The 27,202-nt window shown below is 36.4% G+C and overlaps 3 protein-coding genes across 5 annotated transcripts; 2 read left to right on the top strand and 1 right to left on the bottom strand.

Moving 5' to 3' along the window:
* Nucleotides 1-3,796: 3,796 nt before the first annotated feature.
* LOC140036112 (uncharacterized) lies at nt 3,797-4,717 on the top strand. Its single transcript, XM_072077393.1, has one exon. It carries the CDS (start codon nt 3,797-3,799, stop codon nt 4,715-4,717), a length of 921 nt encoding a protein of 306 aa, XP_071933494.1.
* Nucleotides 4,718-9,152: 4,435 nt separating this feature from the next.
* On the top strand, nt 9,153-12,995 carry LOC113731084 (uncharacterized). Of its 3 annotated transcripts, none has more exons than XM_027256141.2 (4): nt 9,153-9,311; nt 10,206-11,336; nt 11,417-12,370; nt 12,471-12,995. In XM_027256141.2, the coding sequence occupies exons 2-4, from the start codon at nt 10,302-10,304 to the stop codon at nt 12,510-12,512; spliced, it is 2,031 nt and encodes a 676-aa protein (XP_027111942.1). In that variant the 5' UTR covers nt 9,153-9,311; nt 10,206-10,301; the 3' UTR covers nt 12,513-12,995. The 3 variants fall into 3 exon arrangements, with proteins under 3 accessions (XP_027111942.1, XP_027111941.1, XP_071935176.1); XM_027256140.2 differs by having other exon boundaries at nt 10,256-11,336; XM_072079075.1 differs by lacking the exon at nt 9,153-9,311 and adding an exon at nt 9,340-9,742 and having other exon boundaries at nt 10,256-11,336.
* A 5,511-nt stretch (nt 12,996-18,506) lies between these two features.
* Nucleotides 18,507-23,424, bottom strand: LOC113731085 (uncharacterized). Its single transcript, XM_027256142.2, has 7 exons — nt 23,021-23,424; nt 20,411-20,810; nt 20,202-20,278; nt 20,068-20,104; nt 19,770-19,974; nt 19,282-19,672; nt 18,507-19,180 (listed from the first exon to the last, which is right to left on the bottom strand). Exons 2-7 carry the CDS (start codon nt 20,802-20,804, stop codon nt 19,034-19,036), a joined length of 1,251 nt encoding a protein of 416 aa, XP_027111943.1. The 5' UTR covers nt 20,805-20,810; nt 23,021-23,424; the 3' UTR covers nt 18,507-19,033.
* Between the last annotated feature and the right edge of the window lie 3,778 nt (nt 23,425-27,202).

Consider the following 27,202-nt stretch of genomic DNA (forward strand, 5'->3'; position numbering starts at 1 on the left):
GAGGGAGAACGGGAGAGAGCATTAAGGGACGGCTAAAAAACAAGTAACGAAAAGAGAATCGGGGGGGAGCTAAGCAGAGACAGACGGCTAGAAAGATTTTGAGGAGAGCAAAGAAAGAAGCCGAAAGGGAGTTTTGGGTGGCGACTGAGAGCTAGCAAACAGGAGGAAGAAAACAGCCGAGAGGAGGGCTAAGAAAACAAGAAAAGAGGATCCATGAGCGGCGAGGCTTTGAGGGGAAAAGCTGTCGACCAAACAGGGAGGGAAGACAGAATCTGGTGCTTTTTCCTTGGCGAGCCAAGAATCTATTGAAGCTGCTGACCCTCGTGAGAAGTTGTGATACCATCTTCAGCCGTGAATCTCCATCGAAAGCGAAGAAAGAAAAGTTCAGAACCTCTCTGCTGAAATTTGAGCCAAGCGAAAGGGGCGCCAGGTTTCACTCCAGAAAATCTACGCAGCTTGCATCGGTTCCTTAGGTTTCGTTGTCTCGGTTTAAGGGCAGTGGAACGGGTAATTTTCTATCCTGTTTTCTTTTTTCATTTTTATCGTTAAGTGAAGCCCAAATCTGCTAGGCCGAAACTGGGTTTGGTTCATCTGCTGGTTCTCTGCTAAGTTAATATGCATTAACCTTGCGCCCGACTTGGGTTAAAGCTTTGGTCTGGTATCTTATTTGCTTTCATGGTCTGTGTTTAGGAGGTTCCCTTGAAGGCTTAGTTTTTCTGTTTTAGCTGGGAAAATCGTGGTCTTGACCTGGGTTTTGGGACCTCCATTTGGGGTTTTACTTGTAGCTTGATTGATACAGTATGTGCGCATGAGTTTAACTACATTGGGTTGTGGATTTTAATGGGTTGTGGCTGATTGTCTTACTAGTTGTGGTTTAACTTTGTGAAGTATGTTTGAGTGGAATAAATCGAAAAATGATAGTAGGAATATTGCAGAAATTTTCTTGCTTGAGGTTCGCATGATTGAATGACCGAATTTCTGTAATTCTGTTGCTGCATTAAACTGTGAATTCCATGATTAGCTGGAACCTTTGCTGTCGAGGTGCTGCACCACGGTTCACAGCTCGTGAGGACCACATTTCTGTTCTTCATGTTTTCGTGTCTTGCGTTTATAGCATTCAGGTTACCAGCTAGGGGATGATTGTTTCATCTTGATCAGATTCAAATTTTTCAAGAGCATAAAAATACTTGGCTGCACCTTCGTTTTGCTGTTATGAAAACAGCTGCTGCACTTTTCATTCTCCCTTCGTTTGCTGTTTACCTTTCATCCTTGATGATTAGCTCAAAATTCTTGGCTTCAATCCTGCAACAAGATTGCATGTTTCAGGTGATAATTGATAGTTAGAATCCCAGTGTTTGATGAGCTTGTTTACATGATGAAAAAGCAAAAAAAGTCTCGGCTGGGAAGAATTGCAGAAACTTGCGGCATTTCCTTTCTCTCCTTCTATTGCTGTTTTGCTGTTTACTTTCATCTTTGATGGTCAGCCCCAATTCTTTGTTTCCACCCTTCCATGAAGTTGCATGTTTAGTCAATGATTGTTAGTGAAAATCTTGACATTTGGTGAGCATACTCGCATGACGAACTGGAAAGGAATTCACGGCAGAAATTGCAGCACTTTACTCCTTTCTTTGGTTGATATTTCTTGTATCTCTGGTAGCCACCAATCCAGATTTTCTGTTTTAGTCTTGTAATGGAAGTGTCACTCGAATTGGTTGATGATTAGGAGTGATGTTTTGTGGTTGTTGATGTTTGTTTGGTGATGCATTTGGTTAATAATGAAACACAGCATATCATATAGGAAAGGAAACCAGAATTGCGGAAGGCCTTCTACGTGATTGCATGGTTTTTGCATGAAAATAACTTCTGAAAAATTACACTTTAACCCCCCAAGTCTCTCCTTTATTTCACTAGAACCCAATCAATTAAATAATTTCATCAATTTGGTCCTTGGTAATTTTAATTCGTGCAACTTCATTGCTTATTTGCTTCAATTAACTACCATGCTTTGTTTCAATTGCATTTAAGACATGACTTTAGGGGCTTTATGATCAAGTGAGCTTTGTTTTGCGCATTTCTTTTAATTTTTCTTAAATAAAGTGGTACCTTGACTTTTTTATTGTTTTGAAGCCATTTTTACTTCATTTGATTACCATCGCGAGGGAGGTATAACTTCTTTTATCTTTTTTGTCTCTCCTACGTGATCCAACGTGCTAAGTGAAAATTGCATGTCTACTTCGTTTTCTTTGCCTTTTCTTAATTCCTTTCATTTATTTCATTTACTTTTGCTTTTATTCTTTTAATGGGGTATGTGTACACCTCTTGGCTTGTAATAGATAGGGCTCGGAGAGCATTTTGTCCATTCTCCCCTTCCCCTTTTGTTTCATTGCTTGTTTTGGTTGCTATGTGTTTAATTGCTTTATTAGGCCTTTGCATCTAGTCGAGCATGCTAAGTGTTATGTGCTACGTGTTTGTAGATGATTTGCATGCCTACTGGCTTTCTATAGTCATAAATGAACTTGATGGATGAATGTACGTCCCTACACTAGTCCAATGCTAGTTGTGGCCCCTTTTCCGTCACCGCACTAGTCCAAGGCTAGTTGTAGTTTTTTGCTCCGTTTCCACTAGTCCAATGCTAGTAGGAATTCATAGAAAGGGCTAGTCCAACGCTAGACCCAATAGGCCGTCCCTTCCGATAGTTCATATTTGCATGTTCACTACATGTCATGCATTTTTCTTAGTTTTATCATTTGGCATGCTCCTCGAACCCCTCTTCCCCTCATTTTTAGGTTTTTGCATTTCACGCCAGTTATAGGGTACATTTGCTTGAAGGGTCCCCTTAAATATGGGATATAGACGAGTGTGGCTTTTTCTAAGCCTTAGCACGCTTGTATTCCCTTTATCAAAGGAAAAATTGAGTCACGATTTAGGTCTCCCCGTGCCCAATATGCATGCATTCCCTAGGCTCATGCACTTTAAATCCATCCCACCATTTTATATCCTCATTACACTTTCATTTTTCCTTCCATTTGCACACGTGCACCTTTATATCCCTTCACTTGCACACGAACACTTTTATCTTCACTTGCACACGAACACTTTTATCTTCATTTGCACACCTCCACTTACATCCCATTATTTTTATCATTTTTCTCACTTCACACAAACTCACATTTTCACATGGCATGCATTCCACCCATTTTTACGTCATTTAGGTTTATGTGTGACCTCTTCAAAGGATCATTATTGGGCTTCACAATTAATGTGATTGGCACCACTCAACCTTTGAAAAGAGATTTCCCCCATGTCCCCCTAGGTCTAGATTTTTGCATTCATATAGACATATCCAACACGCGATACATACCTTGGGTAGAAAAATTAGGAAAAGTTGGGTTAAGTCACGCAACTAGCCTTGGCTAGGTCGAATGGGTGCCTTGGATTTTTATCATTGCCTTCCCCTTCGTCAAATGTGACCCCCGATCCCTCTTTTTTGGTTACGTAGACCCAAAAGTTCTCTAAAAGGGTTTATTTACTTTTTTCATTCAAAAACAAAAAATCATTTTTTGGGTGACTTGGTACACCCTAACTCTATACCAAGTGGCGACTCCATTTTCATTAAAAACCCTTTTTTGAACTTTATATGGCCAAACCGTCGCATTATCAAGTCCCATGGCCTTTATTTTCATTTTGCACACGTTCACACACACACTACACACTCACATCTCACACAACACATTCAAAAAGTGGGGCGCGACAGAGAGCTTGGAAATCACTTTGGAAGCAGAAAGTGTGCCAAAAAATGAAAGTATTTATATGGAAATGTCTGCATGGAGGGCTCCCAGTGAGAGGTGAAATTTACAGACGAACGAAGCAAGGAGATCCTAAATGTGCAGCGTGTGGTGAAGAGGATGAAACAGTAGAACACATGTTGCTACAATGCAACAAAGTAAAGGAAGTTTGGAAGCTAGCGCCTGTACAATGGGATGGCATACAGCATGTATCAAACTGTTTCATGAAATGGTGGACTGCAATCATGGAAGCTCAAGAGGAGAGAGGAGGAGAGGACCATGCGAACCTCACCATAAATATTCTCTGGCAGATTTGGAAGGCCAGAAACGAGAGGGAGTTTGAATGCAAGGAAAAGGAACCTCATAAAGTAATACAAAAAGCTGTGAAAGGTTGGACGGAATTTGATGAGGCCAACATAGGGAAGGAGACAAGGAAGAACACTCAGGGAATAGAAATACTGGAATGTGCTGAGCAAGACCAAAGACAGAGTGAGAACCAAGCCAGGCTGATGATCAAGGTCCACACTCACCAAGACAGAAGGCAACAAATGGTGGGAATTGGAGTCACTGCGACTGACTTGGCAGGTTGTCTACAAGCGAGTTGGGCATTAAGGGAAAGAATGTCAGGAGACACAAAGCAGGACCTAGCTGGTGCGGTGAGACTTGCACTATTGAACGCAATCAATCAAGGCTGGACATGTATTAAAGTGGAGCTGGAGGATAGTGAGCTGGTAGAGTGCATAAAACATACAAGGACAAGTAATCAACAGATGGCTACTCTGCTGGAGGATATACAATCTATAAGTAATCTGTTCCAAAAGTGTACTTTCTCTTTTGTTGAATCAGGATTCGTAGGAAGTATCAAGTTGAGCATGTATGCTCTAAATATCTTTGTTGATGAGGAATGGGTGAATCCCAATTTGAAGTGCTAGGCACTAATGTTTTGGTAGGACTTTTGTCCTGGTGAATGGACCTTTGTCCATATATGTACATGTTTGAGTAATTTATAAAGCTATCGTTTCGACAAAAAAAAAAAAGAAAACGAAACATCTTGCATGTACATTTCCTGCTATGTCGTACCTCCACTTCCTACGAGTCTATGACCACCAAAAATAAAAGGCAAGAATCTACAACAATTTTTTGCACATATTGTTCCATGTCTTAGAGAAATTAAAGTATATTTGTTATAGCAATTGGACTTCTTTCAATGTTTTACTAGCACATAAGATACTTGGATGATCAATGTTTGCATACGTTATCTAAGTTATAGTCATGGCTTTCCATTCCATTGTACGTATATATGATTACATCCTAAATTTTTCTACTTCTACCCTTTTCCTGACCGGATTTTTCATTATAAAAGCATTGAAATTTTGCTTATCAAAAAGAAAAGAGAGAGAGAAGAAAAGATTTTCCATCAATCTAACTTTATTTATTTCATACATATTTTCAAAGTTCATTATTTATCAAAGTTTTTTTGATAGAAAACAAGAACGATTTTATTAGTTAATGAGATTGCTGGAATTCATCCAGTACCACTAATTTGACAAAGCTCCATGGGGAATTTCAAAGAGATTCTGGAAGGATAACACCTCAAAGGATTACCAATTTTTTAATTGTTTACCAAAGTGAATTATTTAAAAACAAGCAAAGGATTTCAAACTGTCTCGCAGGTAGATGAAGACCGGGAAATTCCAAACTGTCCATGCCCATGGTGGGCTGACGAGCTAACCTTGTAAAATTGGGTTGAACCCAATTACATATGGCTCCAATTGAACTAGTCTCGACAAAGACTAATCAAGAAGCCCTGATCCAGAGTCCATTCGAAGGTTTTCATTTTTCTTCGATTATATACTATTTTTCAGTTCATCAGTAGGTTGTTTGATAAAAGTTGTGAAGGCTTGAAGTTGGCATACATCACAAGACTTGGAAGTAATGGCTACAATGTTGGATTGTTAATTTCTTTATGCTTTTTCTGACCGGAAATTCTGGATGCTGGATTCTCAAAATTCTCCTTTCGTTGCTGCTTTCTCTGAATCCTGTATCTTTACCTTCTTGTCTTCCTGGTATATAGATGGTGTACAACGTCGAGGAAGGCAACATATGGCTTCAATTCTTGTTCAAATCTATGATTTCTGACATGGTCAGATGGCCTCAAATTGTTACGTTAAGACTTGAGACTTTTTTTTTTTTTTTTGAGGGTCGTTAAAACTTAAGACTACTACAAATGTGTTTTGCCAACTATTGGTCTTTAAGAATTCTATTTAACATCTACACAAACTACAAAATAGATACTTAAAAAGAAGTGTCTCAAGCTAAATATCTAAATCCGTGGGGTTGGGTTGCATTGTAAGGTAGAAGAAATGGTAAGTAGGAAGTTCTAAATTATAAACCTTTCACTTGTCAAAAAAAAATAAAATCATCTAACCTTGCCATTAGTCCATGTCATGCCTAAAAAGTAAAATTTTTTATCGATTTGGCTAACTGGTGCATAATGGATAGTTGGATACTGTTAAGAGGGGTATCAAGTGTTAATTCTTTTGAGAAAATGTAGTTAATTCGATAAATATATTTAAATATAAAGGATGCAATAATGATAATTATACGTATTCACGTGATAAGTTAAACGTAACGTAAATGCGTGTTAATAGTACTTAGTGGAGACCCATTAGAAAAATCTAACTTTTTATATCAGAGTATCAATTAATTAGAAGATCTCAAACTTGATCTTTGTAGCGAGACATTTTATAATTGCAGATGAGCTGAAATCAAGGGGTTTATCATCTTACATGTTTGGCTAGCATCCAAGATTGGGCAGTATAACATCCTAAAATCCCGGTACCTCTGCCTACATCCAACATGTTCTTGCCGTGGGATGTTAAGATTTAAAATCATTGTCGTTAGGCATAGAGATAATCCAAAATGTGGACCAAGCTCCATTTTCACCTAAGAAAACATGATGTGTTTGTTTGGATTGGGCTTTATTTCCCCAAATTTATTTGCTTACATCATCATTACAATTTCCAATACACCTTTTTACCTTCCCAATTACCTTTTTATCTCACATACATCACATCACAAAAAGTGCTACAGTAAAAATATCTCTAATAATTCACAATCCAAATAGAATAATAGGACCAACACAAGTCAATAATAGGACCAACACAAGTCACTAGCTTAATCTTTAATAGATACCACTCCCATGTGAGGAGGCCAACATTCCTGTGGTTCGAGCAGAACAAATAAAAGTTTGTCGCCTATTGTCAAATACCAAAGCAAAATTACCACAGGTTATTTGAATAAAACACAAGTTTGAATATTTATTTGTAAAAGATCGTGTGTTTAAATTTTATTATCGATGTATAAGGATTGTTTTGGAGGACGATTCGTAAGAATTTCAGTAAGCAATCTATGATCCCAGACAAGATTAGGAGGATGGTTTTATTTATCTTAGCATGTACCTTTCTGAAATAGCATTTCCTTTCTTTTCTGGCAAAGGTATAAAGTGCTGATATCGACTCAATTTGTTCAAACACGGCAACAATAATAATTCAAAGAAAGCTAACCACCATATTCATTGCTTACCAAGTCTGCCACATTTATGAACAGACTACCTCTCATTATGTTGCATAATTAGACTTCCAAAAGCAAGTCCTCAAAGCAAGCTACCTTCCTGTGTTTCTGAAACCAAATTTATCAATTACCTTCCTTTATTATTATTATTATTGTGATTTTTTGGGGTCCAATCCAACCACTTACTGAACTAGCAATGCTCCCGGTTCCCCTTTTTTTGCTCTCCTAGTCCTGGCTCACGGAGTCAATTTATTCAAATGGAATTATAGGAATACCAAGAAAGAGGAGTCAATGGTATTCGTGTACTTAATGTATATCTAATTTACTAGCATTTAAATGCATGCAAAAAAAAAAAAAAATCTTTTCCGTATTTTGATATGCATATGCTGCTTTTCTCTTGCCTTTAAATGCTTCCAAAAATCGATGTTAATTTTGTCAAAAAGAAAAAGAAAAAAGAAACTCAGTGACACCCACCATTACTCATACATGCAGCACCAGCCAAACAAACCCTTTAGTTTGATAACACACAATCCACTTTTTTCATATAGTACTTATTAGGGAAAATGATCGGTTTCATCCTTCACATTTCACAAAAATATTCTTTTCGTCCCTTACTTTTAAAGTGAAGCAATTTCGTCCTTGACATTTAAAAACTGAAATTATTACATCCCTAAACCCAAATTTCAATTTGAATCAAACAACCAATCAACCTGATTACAAATTTTGCGGGTGTAATTGGTAGATCACTTGATTAACTCAACTTGATGTTCATGTGAAATTTAATTCATTTTGCAGGGAAGATCTTTTTGACTCAGCTGCACAAATGCAGGAGGGATTAATTCATTTTGATTTGGAAGATCTTTTTTGTGCTTAAAAGTGCTATTCTTGCTGATTTTTCAAATCTATCGTAAATGTCTGCATTTGGATGTGTTTACATCTGTTAAACGTGGGATGTAATTTCCATTTTTAGTGCAGATTTATCGTAATGTATTTATTAGTTTATCTTTTAGGATTTTTAATGATGGGGAGAGTAACCAGAATCCATAGTTTTAAAGGGTTTCTATTCCAGTCATAATTACTCTAGATTTGAAATCTCTGCCCATTAAAATCTACCCATTTGGTTGAGAATTTAAAAGTCATATCCACCATTGATATTTTCATTAAGTACTAGGAATTTTCTAAACAGTGAAATAAGTACCATTTTCTCTACCATACACACAGTTTTTATTGATTGGCATAGGCACGACGCAAGATCAACTGAAAAGCAGCTGATAAAAAACAGAGCCGATTCTATGGTCTTAGAAATATTCGTTTTTATATTTGAAATCCACAATGACTTCAAAAACAACCTCAAAAATACATTTAAATACGCACTAAAATAAAATAAAATCTCTCCCTCTTTCCCCTTTTTCACACACTATCATCAACCGCCGGCGGCGGTCACCATGCTCTAATTGAGAACGGGGGACCCTTTGTCCATGTGATGAAAAAAAGAGCAGTGAGAGTGATTTAGCCGCGAAATTAAGGCGGTTTGTTTTGTTTTTCAACGATCATTTTTTCTCTCAACGGTTTGTCCGTGACATTTGTCCCCTCCATTCCCGGACAAAAAAAAAGTTTGGAAAGAAAACCACTCCTCAGCCCGCATCCCACACAGACAAGGAAAGCAAGAAGAAAAATCATCTCTTTCCCTCTTTCTTGAACTTTCACTTTCACTTTTCAGGCCCCACCATTTGCAGCAGTGTCCACAGTCCACCCTAGTCGTCAATTAATACTCCCCAGAAAAAGCAAAACTTGGGACTTTTTTTCAGTTTTTCTTCTAGTGCATGTTTAGGACCCCCTCTTCTCCCTCTTTCCCTCCTCAACTCTCGGCATCATTCACGGCCACATTTTCACTATCTCCTCCATTCTTGGCTCTTTCTCAGGGTTTCCATTCCTTAGTCCTTTCACATTCAGGTATGGGAACAGTTGAACTACTTAGCACTTACCATTGAGTAAAAATGCAATCTTTTTTGAAATTTTTTGTTGAAATGTTAGCATTCCAGTGATACCCGAATGGGCGAGTTTGAAGTCAATTAGACTATGTTAACATTCCGAGTTTCTCTTGATTTATTGAACATTTTTTGGCCTGAGTGTCTTGTAGTTTTGGTGGCACTTTTCTTGGATTAAAAATGGAGATCAATTCTTGGATTTCATATTTTATAGTCGTAGAAAATGATATAAACTTTCTTGGGTTAATGGGTATCAGTGTCAATAATTTTCTTACAGCTATCCAAGACAAAAAAGAAAAAACGAACATGAATGCCCATATTAAGAATGGGTACTCTAACAAGTTCTTGTACCCGTTTGTTGGTAAAGATATGGCTCTGTTTTGCTCGTGAGTAAACGTATGTAGTCTTGCGCATATGGGCCTTTAGAGATTTTTATTTGTCATGTTTTATTTACTTCATATAATTGGTCTTAATGCTAATAGCAGTACTCTGGCAAATGCATATAGCTGTTCTTCTTCTTCTTCTTCTTTTTATTCTCTTCACATTTGTAATTGTTTAACTTGGAGTAAGGAGTTTGTTTCCCAAGTGATTTTGAGAAAGATCACTAAGTCTTGATGAACAAGTAGGGAACGAGGAAATTGGTGTGTTTGCCGTGCTTTATCTGTTCTAACGTTTTATTATTAGGCCTCTGTTTGCTGGCTGTGAAAAAAAGATGGAAGGATCAGTTCAATTTCTTTTCTTAACTATTAGAAGAATTTGAAAGGAAAAGGGAGTTAATTTGTCTTCTTTTGTACTTAATTGGTCAGATAGAACTGTAAAATCCATATATATGTAATCTGAATTTCATTTTCTTTTATAGGATGCCTGAAGATTGAATCTGATACTTTTTCCTGTGATTTTGTTTGTAAGAACTTAAACCCGGGGAAGAAGAAGTCAATCTTTCTTGTAGTGAGACATGATGGAAAAGAAGCAACTGAACCTTAATGCACCACTCTTATCTGTTAGGAAACCTACATCGAATTCGGGATCTTTACTATCTTCTAGGAATTCGTCAGCAAATTTAGGCTCTTCAGATGGGAAAAGTAGGAAGTTGTTGCACAAATCAGGGCCAATTAGACAGCATTCTCTTCCTGTACCAAAATCAGACTGGGAACTAGGTGCATTGACAAAACCAGCTGCAGTTCCATTTGTGTGGGAGCAGACTCCTGGAAGGGCCAAAGGTGAAGGTGATGAACAGACGGAGACTACTAAGCGCTCAGTGAGTGCTCCGAGGCTGCCTCCGGGAAGGCTACCAGATTCTGTAAGGCGCTATTCAGGTGAAAGATGCAACGATCAGAATATACACAGGCCTCATCCTGAGGTGTATCCTGTGAGTGACCATGCAGCTCTAATCGATAGCTTGAGGGAAAGTATATATGGAAATGAGGAATCCGATTTGGAAAGCACAGATGATTATTCTGATGCACTGGATGCCCTGTCTCCAACGGCATCATTTTCATTCAACTGCAGTATCAGTGGTTTGAGCGGTTTTGAAGTTCCAAATGTGAAGCAATCTGGAACTTTTTGTGTAGACCCACAGACTAAAGACTTGATGATGAGCCGGTTCTTACCTGCAGCAAAGGCTGCTGTTGTAGAGACACCTCAATACATTCCCAAGAAGCAACCTGCGGCAACTGAACCGCCAAAACAGCCTAGAAAGGTGGTCAGTGGAGAAAGAAAGCCTTTGCTTGATCATTATGGTTCTAACATCATATCATTTTACAATCAGTTTGCAGAAGATGTTCAGAGTGAAGGTGAGGATTCTCATCGTGACATTCCAAAGAAACGATCAAGTAAAACTTGGGGAATTTTTCCACGTTTATGTGTCAAGAAATCTTTGTGCCTCTTAAATCCTATACCAGCAATGAAGCCAAGGACCCCTGTTCCTAAATCTCCTCCTACTGATGTTGGAAGGCTAACCAGAAAGGCCTATAGTGGACCTCTTGATAAGGTAACCATGGTATCTACCTTTTTACTCTTAGTGACTGGGAAGTGTTGTCATTTGTTTCTTATAGTTCAGTGTCTTTGCAGCAAGCTTCTGATGCAAATAATAAGAGAAGATTTCATTCTGGAGTTCTATCGCGAGAACTGCATCAAGTTGAAAATAAGCCAAGTGATTCTAGACAGTTCTCGTACACTTCATACAGGGCAGGAGGACTATCGCCATGCAGGCCTTCGAGAAGTGGGGGAATATCCCCTTACCGGAATGCATCACCTCAGTCTCCCTTTGGCAAAGGAGCAAGATTTCTTGGTTTGCATAAGGAAGTTGACAATGTTACAGCTGAAAAGTACAGTTCCCTCTATAGAAAGTGTAGCAATCTTCTAGATGCAGCGCCACCTCGTATTTACAAACAAGATACAGTCTCACCAACCGAAGTGGTTGAGAAGACATTGTATATTGATTCCGTCACTAGTGTTAACCTCAAAAAAGATTTACCTTCTTCAAAATCTGAGAGCCTTGGCAATTCCCCTGGTGAGAATTTGAAAATTTCAGCAGAAAGGAAAAAGATAGAAAAACTTTCACCTCCTTACAGTAATGGAGAAGTAAAACTGTTGGATGTCACCAAGAAAGGAAACAAGTTAGACCCTAAATCATCCTTGTTGGCCCATGAAGTTCAACCTTCTCCCACTCGTATCTCAAATCTCAGAGGTCTAGTAGATGGAAGAGAGAGTTTACAGTTAGTTAAAAGGTTCAATGAAGACACGAATTCCGTTGACGTGAAAGCTCAATTGGAAGCCCAAACAGATATTGATGCTGTCACTCCACAATCTCCTTTGAACCCACCTTTGCCAAAATCACCTTCTGAATCTTGGCTGTGGCGTACACTGCCTTCAGTCAATTTGCGTATTCCATTTTCACATTCACACCTTGGGAAGAATTATCAAACTAAGAATGTGGATCAGAAGGCTTCTGTGGCTGGTACAAAATGGGAGACTATCGTGAAAACTTCTCATCTACGTTACGATCATAATCGCTATTCTGAGGTAATGCCACTCTCATTCTGAACTTCATGATACTATGTTTTAGTTTATATGTTACGATGAAATGTAAATGATTTTCTTTCCCTTGTATTGGTCTTGGCAGGAAAATTTTCCTCGTGTTTCTCACAAACAAAACAAAATATGAAGCAGAGTGGTCACTGCAAGGTTTTGAGCTTTATCGTAAATTTGATCAGTGCTGTTTAGACATTACTACCTACAGCTCCATAATTTCTTGAGCTCAGTTACCACTTATTTCAAGTAAGGGTATGTTCGCTTGTACGTGGAATATGCAGTGCTTAGCTACACCTGTTGAAGTTTAACTTTTTGTCTGATTCCTGGAAAAAATATCGCACCTGAGTCTGAGGCTTTATTTTCATGCCTCCATCTTTCCATAGTTTTGCAAGGATTTGATTGTTCCGATTCCCAATCATCCTACTACATCGGCTCAGAGAGAGAGAGAGAGAGAGAGATGTATGGAATCTGTGAACTCTAAACACATGACAGTGTACTTATTGTCTTGGAAAAGATTAGTTTTGCTTTTCAGCTGAATGTGGCAAGTATTTTTTGGTGCAATGTATATTGCAGTTTCAAAATTTGGTCTTATTGAATATCTGGACTTTCACCTCCACTAGTCTGGCTTGACTCGTGCTCTTTTAAGTGTTTACTTCCTTCTCATAGTGCTTGTTTGAGTGGACAAAGCAACACGCCTTTTCTCTTTGTTTCTTATTGATTCTCTGTGAGCTGATTAACTCTTTGGGAAGTAGCTGTGTGTTTTGTCATTTTTCACATTTTCGTCAAAGACTTCCTATGGGTAAAATTCAAGAGTCTGTAGTTATGGTTTCCCCTCCATCTTTCTTAAAGGTTTGTCATGAGGATCCTTGATGTTTCATACTTCAATCTAACATATGCTTTCTGGACAAGAATCAGAAATTTGACCAATGCTGCTGCTGCATCATCACGGAAAGTACTAGTACTATGATACTTTATCAAAGAGCAAGAACCTTTCTCCAAATATGTGGTATCTACCTTTATGTGGTAACTAGTACCTGCTTTGGCTGAATTCTGTGCCTATGTTCATCTGAGTCAATATCTATGTTCATAACCATTAACAACTGCAAATAGGCACCATTTCAACATCTGCTTGGATGTTATATCTACAATCACATCTGTGATCAAAGGTATTAGTTGTCCATTGATGTCACTTTCCTCTGCTTTTTTCTCATCTCCAAACTTCCCGCTTGGTTATTACTCTGGAAAATGCAATAATTTTGCCACAGATGGGAAAGCAAGTCAAAAGATATTACTATTCTGCTGCACAAAGTCCACATGTTATCACTGTCAACTATTTCCGGAAGGGAATATATCAAGATTATAGAATATGTTACTTTGAGAGTTACAGATGTCGATAAACCATTAATAGTATTTTAATATAAGATCAATCTCTTAATCTAACCCTAACCTTGTTCTTAAATATCAAATATACTCAATCCCCTCAAAAAAGTGATCACTCTTGCGATTTCTTAAAATCTCAGGCATCTACGTTGTATGTGAAATTCTGAAAATCACGAACATGCAATGCAACTAGATTCCTGGCATCTTAGCTTACACAGGTAGCATGCTACATCTAAAACCCTGACAACAGCAATGACTATCTTGGCAGAAGTTGATGCTGCAGTAACTGATGACCGATTGAGATTTAAGAGTTGCATATGTTAGTTTAGAAATGAATGCATGGGGTGCCACCAAGTAGCTTTACCAGTTCAAAGACACAATTAAACAGGTAGATTCTCACATTAATAAGCCTTTTTTGTTCTACCAAAAAGATTAAAAGCCATTCTTGTTTTTCTTTTCTCTGGATTATTAATGCATCACATTTTAAATTTACTTTGTGGGTTAAGTTCAGTTCTGAATTCTTGTGGGCTTGTTCAGAATGAATACCAGCTATACTTTTTTCAACAGCCTGAATCAGACTTTTGTTGTTTTATAAACCTAATCCCAGAATTAACCTCAAAAGCCGGCGAATACCAGCTATACTCGAAGGCCATAAATGCAATACTCAGCTCCAGTCATTGTCTCATTATCCAAACACCAGGGGCTGGAAAGCCTGGAGTAGCAATTCCATGTGACAAATCCTGAATGATGGTCCAGTGCCTTAATTGTACTCCAGGCTCCATTGTATGATTTGAGCATGTGAATGAACATGGCAGGAGTTTAAGCATATCCAAGCCACTTGGTCACTCTACAGCAGACAGGTAGGACACCAGGACTCAGATGCTCCCCTTAATTCCAAGTCTTGAAGCCATCTTTCCCTCGCCTCGGCATAAGTGTGGCCTATGCAACGTTAGTTTGTGGACCATGTTTCCTTCAAGTGGAGTACTTGTTTTTTCTCTTCAACTGTTCTTAAGAGCATCATACGTAACAATCCTATCCAAATAAATTCAAAATGGTGCTAAGGTACTTAAGTCTCTAATTAACAATTAACTCCCACGACTGTCCCCTATGCAGACATACACGCGCGCGCTCACACACACATATATATTGAAATGATTATTTCAGTGCCACTGCTGAAATGATTGCAAGATATAAAAGGGATACTTACATCTATTGGTCCATAATATATAAAGAAAAAGAAAAAGAAAAAGATAGAGAGAGAGATCATAGATATAGGCAAATACAGAAAATTTGTGAACTAGTATCCATTTTTATTAGATAACTTCATTATATTTAAAACCTTCATTTATATCATGATGACTAAAGAGTCTAACTGAACATGACTAATATTTTTCCCTTTTTTCTTTATTTAAAAAATCGATTTATGTTCTAGAATAAGCCTTAAAATTTCTACTCTGTTAAAATCCACAGAGAATTACTTATTTTATCGTTTAGAGGAGGAAAATAAGAATTATCTTTTCCTGCACCTTTGGTACAACATATCCTTAAAGAAATTTCTATACGGAAAATGGCACAAAGGAAAAAAAAAACAGAAAAAGGAGAGAAAACGAAAAGAGTTGAAACAAAGCCCTGAAAGTTGGGCCATCATCTGACATTATCAGCCCATAATAGACTATACATATTCACTGCCGGCCCACAATTTTTAAAACACCGCTGTGGGAAATTTCAGGGAAGAGAGTTGTTTATTGAGGCTTGGGACGCTCCAATTAAAAAAGAAAAAAAAAAAAAAAGTCCTCAATAGGGCAATTTCAAAATCCCTATTCAGAAATGGACTTAGCTATATTACTCTCATAAACTCCATAGTCATCCCACGAATTTTGTCGTAGTTGACCATCAGTTTTGGTTAAGCTGTAAAGTTTACTAATTTTAATCTTGTTTAGACTTCTCAATTTTTGCACCCAATTTCAAGTTTTTACATAATCATATTTTGTACAGATTTAATTTTCCAAGACATTTATACAGAAACAAAATAAATTTAGATGAAATGTTTATTGCAGAAAGGATCTACGTGATCAAGACAAAACCCAAATAACAAACTGCAGCGTGCAACAGGAATAAAACTTGTTCCGTTCAATCTTTTCGGGGCTCAGATGTTTAATGTTTTAGAAGCCCCATTTGTGTCAAGGAAGGTTGATCCGATTGACCCATTTGAGAAAAGGAATTAGGTGGGAATATTTTTTGAAACTAACAGAAAAATTACAAAATAAATACTTAAAATTTTTTGAATGAAATTAAAGGTTGTGATTGTAGAATAAAAAAAAAGATTGTGATTTTAGAAGTCTTAGATTCCGTTTGATAAAACTAAATATGAAATTTAAAATCTGAATACTAAAACAATTAATTTACTGAATCTTAAGCACTGAAAAAATATAATAATATCTGAATCGAGCATGCCAGTGGGTATGTAGTAAAATTCTAGAGAGAGATATGATGAATAAAAGTAAATGTGGCAATTTGTTCCAAATCCTAATGGGCTACCCATGCCCAGAGGGACTTTGGGCGGAATGGGTATTGTAATTTTGATATTGGAGTTGAAATGAGATATATCCCAATTATACTCATTAATTGATGGTTAATTTTGGGAAATACAGATACTTTGATACCCATTAGGTCCAAATATCTTACCAAAAAATTTAATTTATCCAAAAATTTAGGGAGAAGATATGTTCATTCTTACCAAAATGTTACGTCTTTTTAAGCAACTGTTGATCATTCTAGAGTATAAATCAATGCTATTCAGGCTCAGTGGACTAATCTGATTACCCAATGCTGCTACGTGCTGAGTCAAAAATCAATTTTTATGGTGGTTTATTTTTTTCACCATGCAGATCTACAGATGAACAGAAACTATTCACACTAATTTGATTATCAGCCACTGATGTGTTCTATTCAGCTCTGTTCATTGTCATCTGTTTGATTAGCATAGCCTATTGGTTGCATATGTGGAGTCATCAAAACATTTTGTTGAATTCTAATAGTGATTTGTTTTTTCAAAAAAATACCAGGATTTAATGTGGAAGCCTGGAGTACAAGACCATGAGGTTTACTATCTGGGAATTTGGTGGTCAAAACTAGGGGTGTAATCGAGCCGAGTCGAGCTCGAGTATTGCTATACTCGAGCTCGACTCAACTCATATACACCAAAGCTCGAGCTCGACTCGAGCTCGAGCGAGCCCAAAAAATCGATACTCGAGACTCGACTCGAAAAATTTCCTTTAGGCTCGAGGCTCGAAAATTTTTTTCATTTTAGGTCTTTTTACAATTATGTTATTACTTTTTTGCCATTATAGGATTTTATTATAAAGAAGGATATATTGTAAATTTCATATAACTTATACCCATAATGGTCATTTTATAATTATAATACATATATATTATTTAAATTATAAATATATTATTTAAATAACTCCGGCTCGTCGAGCTACTCGACTCGACTCGAGCTGGGCTATTTCGACTCGAAACTCGACTCGATTTTCATTCGAGTTACTCGAAACTCGGCTCGAACTCGGGTTGACCGAGTTCGAGCCGAGTCGTTGACCGAGCTACTCGCGAGTAGCTCGGCTCGCGTACATCCCTAGTCAAAACATTGCAGGTGATATGGTTTTGCCGGAAATTGCATTATATTCCCTATTTGATGCAACAATGAATTCAAGAAAATATAAATTCACAATAAGATCAAAAGAAATTTAATAAATCAAATATATTAAAGTTATATAAAAAATAAAAAAAAAGAATTAAAGGAAAAAATATAAAAAAATAGATTTGGGTATTGGACAGGATCAATATAAATCTATTCCAAAGTGATCCCGTCCAACTTAATCCCAAAATACGTATGAATAAGTTTATGCTCAAACCTATTGACTCGGTTCCATTTCAAATCCAAGCAAACCCACCTATTCTGTCCATTTTGCCGCCTCTAAACAAAAGGGACTGCCTATGACAAAAAGAGGTCTCCTATTGCTAAGTCCTTTGTAGTAAGTAGTAACAACCACTTTCATGTCTTCTTTTTGAAAGGAAACACGCCATCATTTATTGTGGTGCAAAAGTTTCACGGAAAGTGTTATTTTCTGGTCTCAAGATAAATCAAATTTTTGCAAGCAAACGGGACATGCAAAACCCAATTTAAATTGAGAACCATCTCTTGAGAAAACAAAATTACAAGTTTAGAAAGGTGGTGACCAATAATGTTCATCACAACCAATTTGAATTTACTAAGCACAATCATTGGATGTTGGAGAGAGTGACAGACAGATTTGTCGTAGCTAAATGTTTGTGGAAAGGAAGAAAGGATCGTTGTTAGCTAGGAAAATGCGGTTCACAACCCATAGTATAAAAAAAAAAATTTACATAATGAAATTTTTTGAAAGACAATATATATCTATATATATCTAACTTATGCTTGATTGAAACTTACCGTGTGAAGGTAGTATCTAACATCACCATATTCATCCAACAGTCGGCTTGTAGCGTACTGCGATACACACTTTTCTGCTAAACTACCAAATCCTATGAGGCTATGATTTAAGTGAAAATTCATAGATAATTGCATAAGCTAAAACTTGAATCTAGAATGACTTCTCAAACTACGAATTGAAACTATATAATCATGCTGAAGTTTTAAGAAGTTATTTGCATAGAAATTAGTAATCTATAGAGTATATATTCATCGTCTTGATATTTATCCATCTTAGGCAAGTGATGACAACCACTATATGGCTTTTATTTTGATTCAACATACTAAACGGCCTTCCAGAGAGAGAGAGAGAGAGAGAGAGAGAGAGAGAGAGAGAGAGGATGGAGCTCAAAAGAGAAGCCGTACAGAAGTTCTTCGTCTAAAGTTATAAAGGCTATCCGACACAAGTACCACTAGAAGATCTCACACCCTAAGCTAAGTGTGCGAGTGAGACCTCAAGTACTCAGTCTCCTTCTAGCCAAGACCACTAGTTTTGAAAAACATTTAGATAGACTCAGTTTAAAGGTCTACTTGTAAATCGTGTGGTATAGTCAAGAATCACATGATCATGGCGATGATGTACGAGAATGTGGAAAAAGTATGGAGAGTCTCTTGAATATACCACATGAATCGCAAGTAAGGCCGTAAACCCAATCTATCTAGGTGTTTACCAATAGTTTGTGTGAGTATACTGTGTACATCATCTCCTTTGCTAGTGTCTGTGCATTTTACAAGCTAGATTGCACTGGGGGATCAAGGTTTCAGAGAGAAAGAGAAAGCCTTGTGTTAACATCCGATTCACCCTTATTTTGCGCCATGTCCTTGTAGTTCCCAAGACTTCGGCTTAAACTGAGTTGTAAATCAGGCAACCACTCTTTGCCATCCAGGATCTTATGCTCATTCATCATCTGAACAGAAGGAAGGGAAAATTCAGTAAGATTAAAGAATGCATATTCAAATAATTGGACCAATGGTGAAAGAATGTTTACAGCAGAAAATGGGGCATTACCTGATGCCTGTACGGGGACTCAATTTTCACGATGTTGGCAGGATTATTTCCGTTCGTTTCAACCCTTTCAGCTGTCAAGCTATCCCTACGATTCCAGTTAGCTCGCTGCATGAAGTAGGTTGCCCCGGCTGAATTTTCCGGTTGATGAAATTGATTATAGAGTGGTTGAAAAGGAGCATTGGCCCATTTGCTAGCTGTAGGGTCGACCCTTTTCTCTTTCAAGTGATGTGAACTGAATTCACGTGGTGGCCATCTTTTTTCTTCAAGAAAACTGCTAGGTCTAATGGGACCATATCTTGTGGCTCCATGCATGGCATGAAATATGCTTGAATTGCAAGACTTGCCTTGACTTTTCATCATACTATCTTGATAGTAAGACCACTGCTGGAATCTGGAAACAGGAGAATGAAGAAAGAGAAGTTAATTAGTAACTTGGACCAAGTTTCATTGCCTTTGATCACCACTAATTAGGTTTATCAACTGATTACCTCGAAGAGAGAGATTTAGCCTCATAAGGAGATTGGAGTGATGCATTATTAAGAATATTAACAATGTTGTTTCCCCCGTTGGGGTTGGAGGCTACAACAATTGCACCATTCTGGTATCTGAACTGGTCAACAGGGCTACACATTTGGTCCATTCGCCCTGAAAAGGGACCTTTTCCTTGCATCCCTCTTTTAGCTAGACCTATTACTGTCAATACAAAACAAACTAGTCATTCTAACTATCAAGACTTTTATGCAGCTAGTGGTTGAAAGCATGAACAGTGAAGAAAGTTAGAGTTACCTTGTCCAGATTCATCGAGTTTCTTGCTACGATACATCTGAAATCAAGGGGAAGTGATCAGGGAAATGAAGGATGCAGAAGTAGCAAAAGACACTAGTAGAACTAATTGTAGCAAAAAGGAGCACTTTCTATACCTGCAAGTGACTTTTTACATGAGCAATGCTTAGTCCTCGAAGGTTCATTAATTGGAGCACCAGTTTTGGAGTTGCTCCTGGCCAAGAAAAGTTAATTTAATTCCATGAGTGGCCATTGCTATATGTTTAGGAATCTTAACTAGGACAAAACTTCATGACAAATAACGGACTTGGAAAAAGCAAAACAGTAGCGAAGTTCTTTTTCTTACTTTCTTGACCACCTAATCTTTCAATTGCATGCACAAAAGAGAGATGGAGATCAGGTGTCCATCTGAGCCTCGGCAGTTTAGATCGATTATATTGACGAACCTTTTTCTCATTTCGTTCGACAGATGTACAATAATTTTCTGAGTTTCCTTCGCTTGATTTCTCGCAATCCACAAGACTCAAGTCAGGAACCTCACTACTGGTTTCCTCATCTACATTGCTGCTTGCTTCTTCATTCAAATCAATGGATGAGATATTCAGTGAAGAGTCTGGTGATGTCTGTGCTGTATCATCCTCATTTCTATCGCTCTTTAATTTTGCATTGACACCAGAATCTTCAACCATCGCTTCACAATTGAACTCTTCAGCTAAAGTAGTTGCACTTTTAGTTGACATTTATGGCTACACATGTTCAAGAAGTGAAAAGTAATTAATTATCCAGATCAAAAATTGGAAGAAGCAATTGGGCAATTAATAAATTAAAATATTAATGGATACACATTGGGTAAGCGTTAAACATCTAAATTATATTTAACCTAGCATGTTAATACACATCATCCATCATAATTAATGGACTCCCCACATATGGAAATTTTTTTCAAATTAACTATACTTTTCTAAAAAAAATAATGGATTAATCTTCTATACACTGACAGTGTATACACTTTCATCATTAGATGTATGTCACATAATCTAAATTTGAATTTGAAACCCACATTTTGTATGTATCATACATTCAACTATGATAATATATATAATGTCAGCATATATAGGATTAACTCAAAACTAATACACGAAACGTCTTGTAACGAGTGCCCAATGAGCACTCATTACTCGTAAATTTAGTTTTTCTTCTACATAAAGGAAGATACACCAAGGTGAGGTTATTAGCTGAATTTTGTGTTTTTTTGGATGTACATCCTTTCATTGTATGGTCATCAGTCTTTTCCCTATTCAATACTAATAACTTTCAACGCAGAGCACCCAACAAGATAATAACGGCATTGTTGCCGGTGTTACCTAGAGAAATTAAGTGCCATCAATGCAATAAGTTAGTTTTGGGGGAAAATGAAGTGTTGATCATGTAAGAAAATATTAAGTCTCTCTGAGTATGTTCCAATGTGAGGTATGCATGGATCATTAGGGTTTTATATTGCAGGAATGCAAGCGTTTTCATTCGTTTTCAGTAGATAATTCAGAAATATTCAACAATATGTTAACGACAATATGATATAACATGACTAAAATTGAGGAACTTGAAGCAGTAATAGAAGTAAGATTTTCAACTACTCTATTTACACTTTTACAAAATCTGTCTGTGACGTCATCGAACAACTATCCAAAATAATCTTTGTGATTACACCGATACCTAATGATCTTTTAATCTCATAGTAAGATTAAGAAGGATGAATATCTATATAGGTGTTAATGGTCCGATTACTAGTTAGTAGTGTAGGAGGGCTATCATTCGAATTTCTAATCATCCTATCTCCTCCCATGGGAACAAGAAGATGGTCAAGAAAAAACAAAACAATTTTTTGTCAAGTAGCAAGCAACTAAAATATCCTTCATTCATGGGCTCATCTACCTACTACCTTCCCGAGAATTCACAGGCAAAGAATAGATTATTGCCCTATGGTGCAAGTTCATTCGTAAACTTTAATAACAAGAAAAAAAACATTGAAATTTCAACAGAACAGAAAGTAGAATACGGATGACCACGTAAGCTTCAATTACTATATAAGCAAAGGGTATTAACCTAGAAATAGTACTTTTACCTGATTAGATGAGTGCAAAAGAAGGCATGAAACCTTAAAAATAAGAAGGAACTTCTTTATTCTTGAGAGAAACTCAAACAAGAAGAGAAAAATGGAGAAGAGAAGGGAGATAGCCTTTCAGTTTTGGGTCAGTATAATGTGATGTAGAAGAAAAGTTCAGAAGGTTATAAATGAGTACATACGTTGATATGGAACCTCTTTCATGAAGCAATCAATTTCCAACACCTACTGTGATATATTTCCTCAAGTTTCCTAGTCATGATTAATTTTCAATCACGCAAAAGCTCATACTTGTCTAACAGCTTGACCGTGTAAGAATATTACCAATCTCTCATCTTTTATTTGCCTTTCATGTTTTTTTTTCTGATGTATGAATTCTAAATCATGATCAAGTGAACTAGTTACAAATATTTGACCTGTAATCCTAAGATTAAAAGTCATACAAGAAAGGAAGAAACACAGAAAGGAACAAGCAAGCAGGAGGAAATGAAACCCTTTACTTGCAAGGTGAAACCCTCTAGAGGTGGGCTTTTAGACCGCAAAACTGAGATATAGAAGTAGGAAATATCTTCAAATTTTATGTGTTCATTTTCCTTGTAATTTGTCGGATGTCTGGATCATTCCCCCCCCCCCCCCCAACACACAAAAAAATAATAAAATAAATAAAAGACCAACCTAATCAGAAGGTAACTATTATGGCTCAAACGAAAAGTAATTAGCAGAAACCCGTGATTCATGCAACCCCTAAATCAATCAAAATTTCTCTAGAAGAAGGAAAACAGTTTAAAGAAGGCAAGTATAACCAACAGAATTCATCAATCCGTAGATACAAACCATTCAGCGAATTAATTTCTTGATTCCTGAGCTTCCAACACCAGCACTTGCTTGAGATGATTATCAACTACTCCACAGCTTCCAAAACTTTTCTCAGATGATTAATAGAATTGATGTCGATGACGAGTTATATACTCTGTCAATTGGGCTCACTCGAACTTCCAAAATTCTGAGCTTAAGCAAGATATAAGTTCTATTGTCAAAGTGAAGAAAAGATGTAGGAAAGAGAAGAGGGAGGGATATAGTTGGCCGATGGGAGGGCAAGCAAGGAGAACTAAAACTTGTATTATTTTCTGGTCGTTTGTGATCGAAGTTTCAACTCAAAGAAAAGGGGATCAAGTTTTCAGTTGTTTCAAAGAGTTAAATAGGTAATCCAAAGATTGAAATTCAACGTTGGACGGACAGTCCACTTGTGCTCATAATAAAGCAATAATTCTTCCATTATGAAATATGGATACAGACGAGACTGGTCCCTTTGGCTGGTTGAGAGCTCTGTTTTCAAACTCGGACCGGACCGGCCGGTCGAACCGGTTGAACCGGGAACCGGCCAGGTAGCCGGTCCGAGTCACATTAGAAAACCGGAAATTTAAAACCCGGTCAAAGCCGGTCAAAAACCGGGTTTGACCGGGTTTGACCGGGAAAAAACCGGTTTTTCCGGTTCAACAGTATTTTTTTAAAAAATAAATTCAAACTTTTTAATATTATGTTTTGACCCCCTAAATTGTTAAAACTTATTGATATACCTCAAATATTTGATACTTTATAAATATTGTCCTAAAATTTGATGTTATTTTTCAATTAAATTCATAATTTTAATTCTAAACTTGTTAATATTTATTAAATAATATAAATTGCTACTTGATTGTTCTAATTTCTTTGTATTTTCTTGTTAAATATATTTGAAACATCAAATATATATGAATATGCCTTTATTAATATCAATATATTATTAGATATTATATATATAACATTTTAATTTTAAAATAATTTTTATTTATGACGTCATCCGGTTCGACCCCTATCGACCCCCGGTCGAACCCATTGACCCCTGACCCCTGACCTCGGCCGAGTCGCTATCCGGTCCGGTTCTGAAAACATAGGTTGAGAGAGTATCATGTGACTTTCTAAAGGGGTTATATTTTTTCTTGTGTTAGTCCTCTCTTTGACAGTTGTTCAAGGTAGGAATTAGGAATTAGGATCTCTCTATCTCTCTCTCTTGGCGGTGGCCTCTGATTAAATTAGTTTGTTTGACCTTTGTTGCAGACTCCTTCAATTAATTTATGTGTATGGTGTTTGTTGAAATTTGAAAAAATGTTGTATATTTAAATGTTGCTTATAATTAAATTGTGATTCTAATGTAGGGACAGAAATGGTTGCATTTTTCTTCTTTGACAGATCAAAAATGGTGTTGGAGATCAATCCACATAACTACAGAAGAATTTGCAGTCTTATCATGTAAAATGATTCAATTAATACACTTTTTCATCAAAAGTTTTGTTTGACAATCGTGTTGCATGCACAATCATATGAAAAAAATAAATGTATAATTAGATTGGGTCATCAAATGAAATGACTTAATTGATTAAAAAGCTTTTCACTCGCATATTTAAATATTTTTGGCACTCATGTTTCATGACTAATCCAAGTAAACTTCAAAGCTATGCTAAATTTTCAGGACAAAGTTGATATAATTTTGAAATTATCTCTTCCAGTCCCATCAACTGGATGTGAATCTAAAGCATATCTCATCATGGTTTTTCTCTCTTTTTCATTTTTATATTTTTTCATGGACATGATGAAAATGAACTTAATTAAGGGTGAGAGGGAATCTGAAATCTAAATTATTAAGTACTAAAATTTTAACATTTGAGAGTATTATATTGATAAGTGAATAACTTATCACTTATTGTTTTGAATAAGTTTTGCCCTAAACACTTTAGAATTACTAAATTAATTAAGATATTTTATTTTTTTGTTATCAAATACGTTTAAATATATTAAGGTATGAACCTATTAAATTTAAGTTCTAAATTGGATTATCAAATATGGCCATACTCTCAAACTGGCTGAGGGTTCTGGTTTAAGGAAACCTTAAACTCTATCCCAAGTTAATGGGGACGATAATGAGATACTAAACTGTGATTCTAAGGGGTGAATACCATACTAGTGCATTCGATAGTCACTTGAGCCTCATCACTTATCTCACAGCAGTTTTCAATCCTAATTCTGGAAACCACCGCTTTAATTGAGCCTCATTAGATACTATGGAATTTCAGTATCTAAAGGTAACATCCTTTTCCGTTTGGGTCAAAAAAACAAAAAAGAATACTACTAGTTTAATATGGGACTGAATGTTAACAAGTTTGCTCAAACTAGTTGATTAGATTCAAAGAATTGAATTCTGAGTATGTAGTTCTCGAAATTTTTGGGGTAACAAATGGAAGCTAAAAGTCCAAAACTAAGTCAATTTTGGTAGGACTTCCATATTCAAACTGGTAGAATTGACCCATTTGTCATAAGCAACTATTCAACAGTAAATGAAGCATGTTACCCTTCTACCTGCACTTTTGACAAACATCCGCACTGCCATAGAAGAAGCAAGCGTAATTTGGACGTATGATCCAATAAAAAAAATCATATATAGAATTTTCCTCGTCATAGGAGTAATGGAAGATTGAAATCCCTTTCCTTCCCTGCTTTCAGGAAAAACGAGAAATTGAAATTTCAGTCTTAGGACTTTAGCTCCAATGAATGTAAAGAAAATAATAATGACTCCGGCAGTGAAAAGTCTTAAGCTTAATATACCAGTCTCGAAGCCATGAAGAGTCTTCTTTTGGTGCCATATTGACTTGGCTTGGACGGTGATTCAGCTATTATAAACAGGCTAGATTTACGAAATAAATTGACAACTTGATTTCAACATATATATATATATATATATATATATATATATATATATATATATATATATATATATATATATATATATATATAATGGGAACTATAATTGCATTTCACCAAACAATTCTCATGAATTTGCCATTTTCTTCTAATTTTGATACTTTAAAGTGGAAAATTTGATTACATCGTATGCTGAAAGTAATTATTGTTACCTCTAACCCTATCTTTAAACTTAGAAGTGTCCCTTCTCAAACATGTTTCATTTGTTCAATGTGCACGGTCTGCATTCTTTGTGTAAATAAACCAGATTTTCTTTTTGGAAAGATAAATACAGCCCAGCTGATAATGATATGATTATAAACAAAAAAAAAAAAAAAAAGAAGATGAAGATAGATGGGTTGACGGAGAAAAAATGCAGTACCAAATTTCTTCCCTACAGGGTCACCGAATTGCTTGAATTATAGAGCCAAATTTCCGTGCAAATAGGGAAATCCTGATATGAGTTACCGAAGTTTTAATGCATTGTTAGTCAAGGAATTCTTTCCATAGGGCATTTCAATGATTGACTCTATTTAACATATTTCATACATCCCTTGAGCCTTTACCGTGTTAATGGTCTTCTCTAAACCAAATTGTAACCAGAATTAATCTTTCAAAGGTCCGATTTGTTTCTTCTAACAAAAGTAGCTAGGTCAAACACCAATAAGCAAAAATGTCATAATGTGTATGTTGTCCACTTTCAAGCATGTGTACGCATGGAAATTGTCTACAAAATTATATCTAGAGAAATTCCAAGTTTTTGTCATAGGAACTGTTCTAGAATTGGACTAGGCGTCATGGGGGTTTTAAAAAATTAAGCATTAAAGGTACCTACATGCCTTAGAAAATTCTTGATTTCTTGTCTTCTCGTGCGCATGGGGATTGGAGAGAGTTGACCTCAAGTATTTTAAGACAATGGAATCTTTCAAAGAATCGTTTCATCATTTTTCCCATTAGTTATTTTTCATGGAAACAGACGTCCAACCTAAAAATAAAAAGCATGTATATAATGATACGTCATAGTCCATAAAAAAGGACCAAAATTTGCATGGGAGCATAAAGTAAATGAGAGCACCAGAATGATTGCTTTCAAATGCATTGATATCATGAGGAATATATTATTCATAAGGGGAATTTTTGGTTTATTCTCACTACTTTTCAGCATTCTATCTTCAGCCTGCATGGCTGCATCCAATAGTCCACCTTGATTTGGAATTTTGAACATTTTGTATAGGGGTCAAA

The sequence above is a fragment of the Coffea arabica genome, chromosome 2e (genome assembly GCF_036785885.1).
Source record: "Coffea arabica cultivar ET-39 chromosome 2e, Coffea Arabica ET-39 HiFi, whole genome shotgun sequence".
Lineage (NCBI taxonomy): Eukaryota > Viridiplantae > Streptophyta > Magnoliopsida > Gentianales > Rubiaceae > Coffea > Coffea arabica.

Bases quoted from the DNA above. Each gene is read 5' to 3' on its own strand.
- LOC140036112 (XM_072077393.1), top strand. From the start codon at position 3,797: ATGAAAGTATTTATATGGAAATGTCTGCATGGAGGGCTCCCAGTGAGA.
- LOC113731084 (XM_027256141.2), top strand. From the start codon at position 10,302: ATGATGGAAAAGAAGCAACTGAACCTTAATGCACCACTCTTATCTGTT. The intron at 11,337-11,416 runs GTAACCATGGTA...GTGTCTTTGCAG, and splicing joins ATAGTGGACCTCTTGATAAG to CAAGCTTCTGATGCAAATAA. The intron at 12,371-12,470 runs GTAATGCCACTC...TGGTCTTGGCAG, and splicing joins ATCATAATCGCTATTCTGAG to GAAAATTTTCCTCGTGTTTC.
- LOC113731085 (XM_027256142.2), bottom strand. From the start codon at position 20,804: ATGTCAACTAAAAGTGCAACTACTTTAGCTGAAGAGTTCAATTGTGAA. The intron at 20,279-20,410 runs GTAAGAAAAAGA...TTTCTTGGCCAG, and splicing joins AAGATTAGGTGGTCAAGAAA to GAGCAACTCCAAAACTGGTG. The intron at 20,105-20,201 runs GTATAGAAAGTG...CCTTGATTTCAG, and splicing joins ATGTAAAAAGTCACTTGCAG to ATGTATCGTAGCAAGAAACT.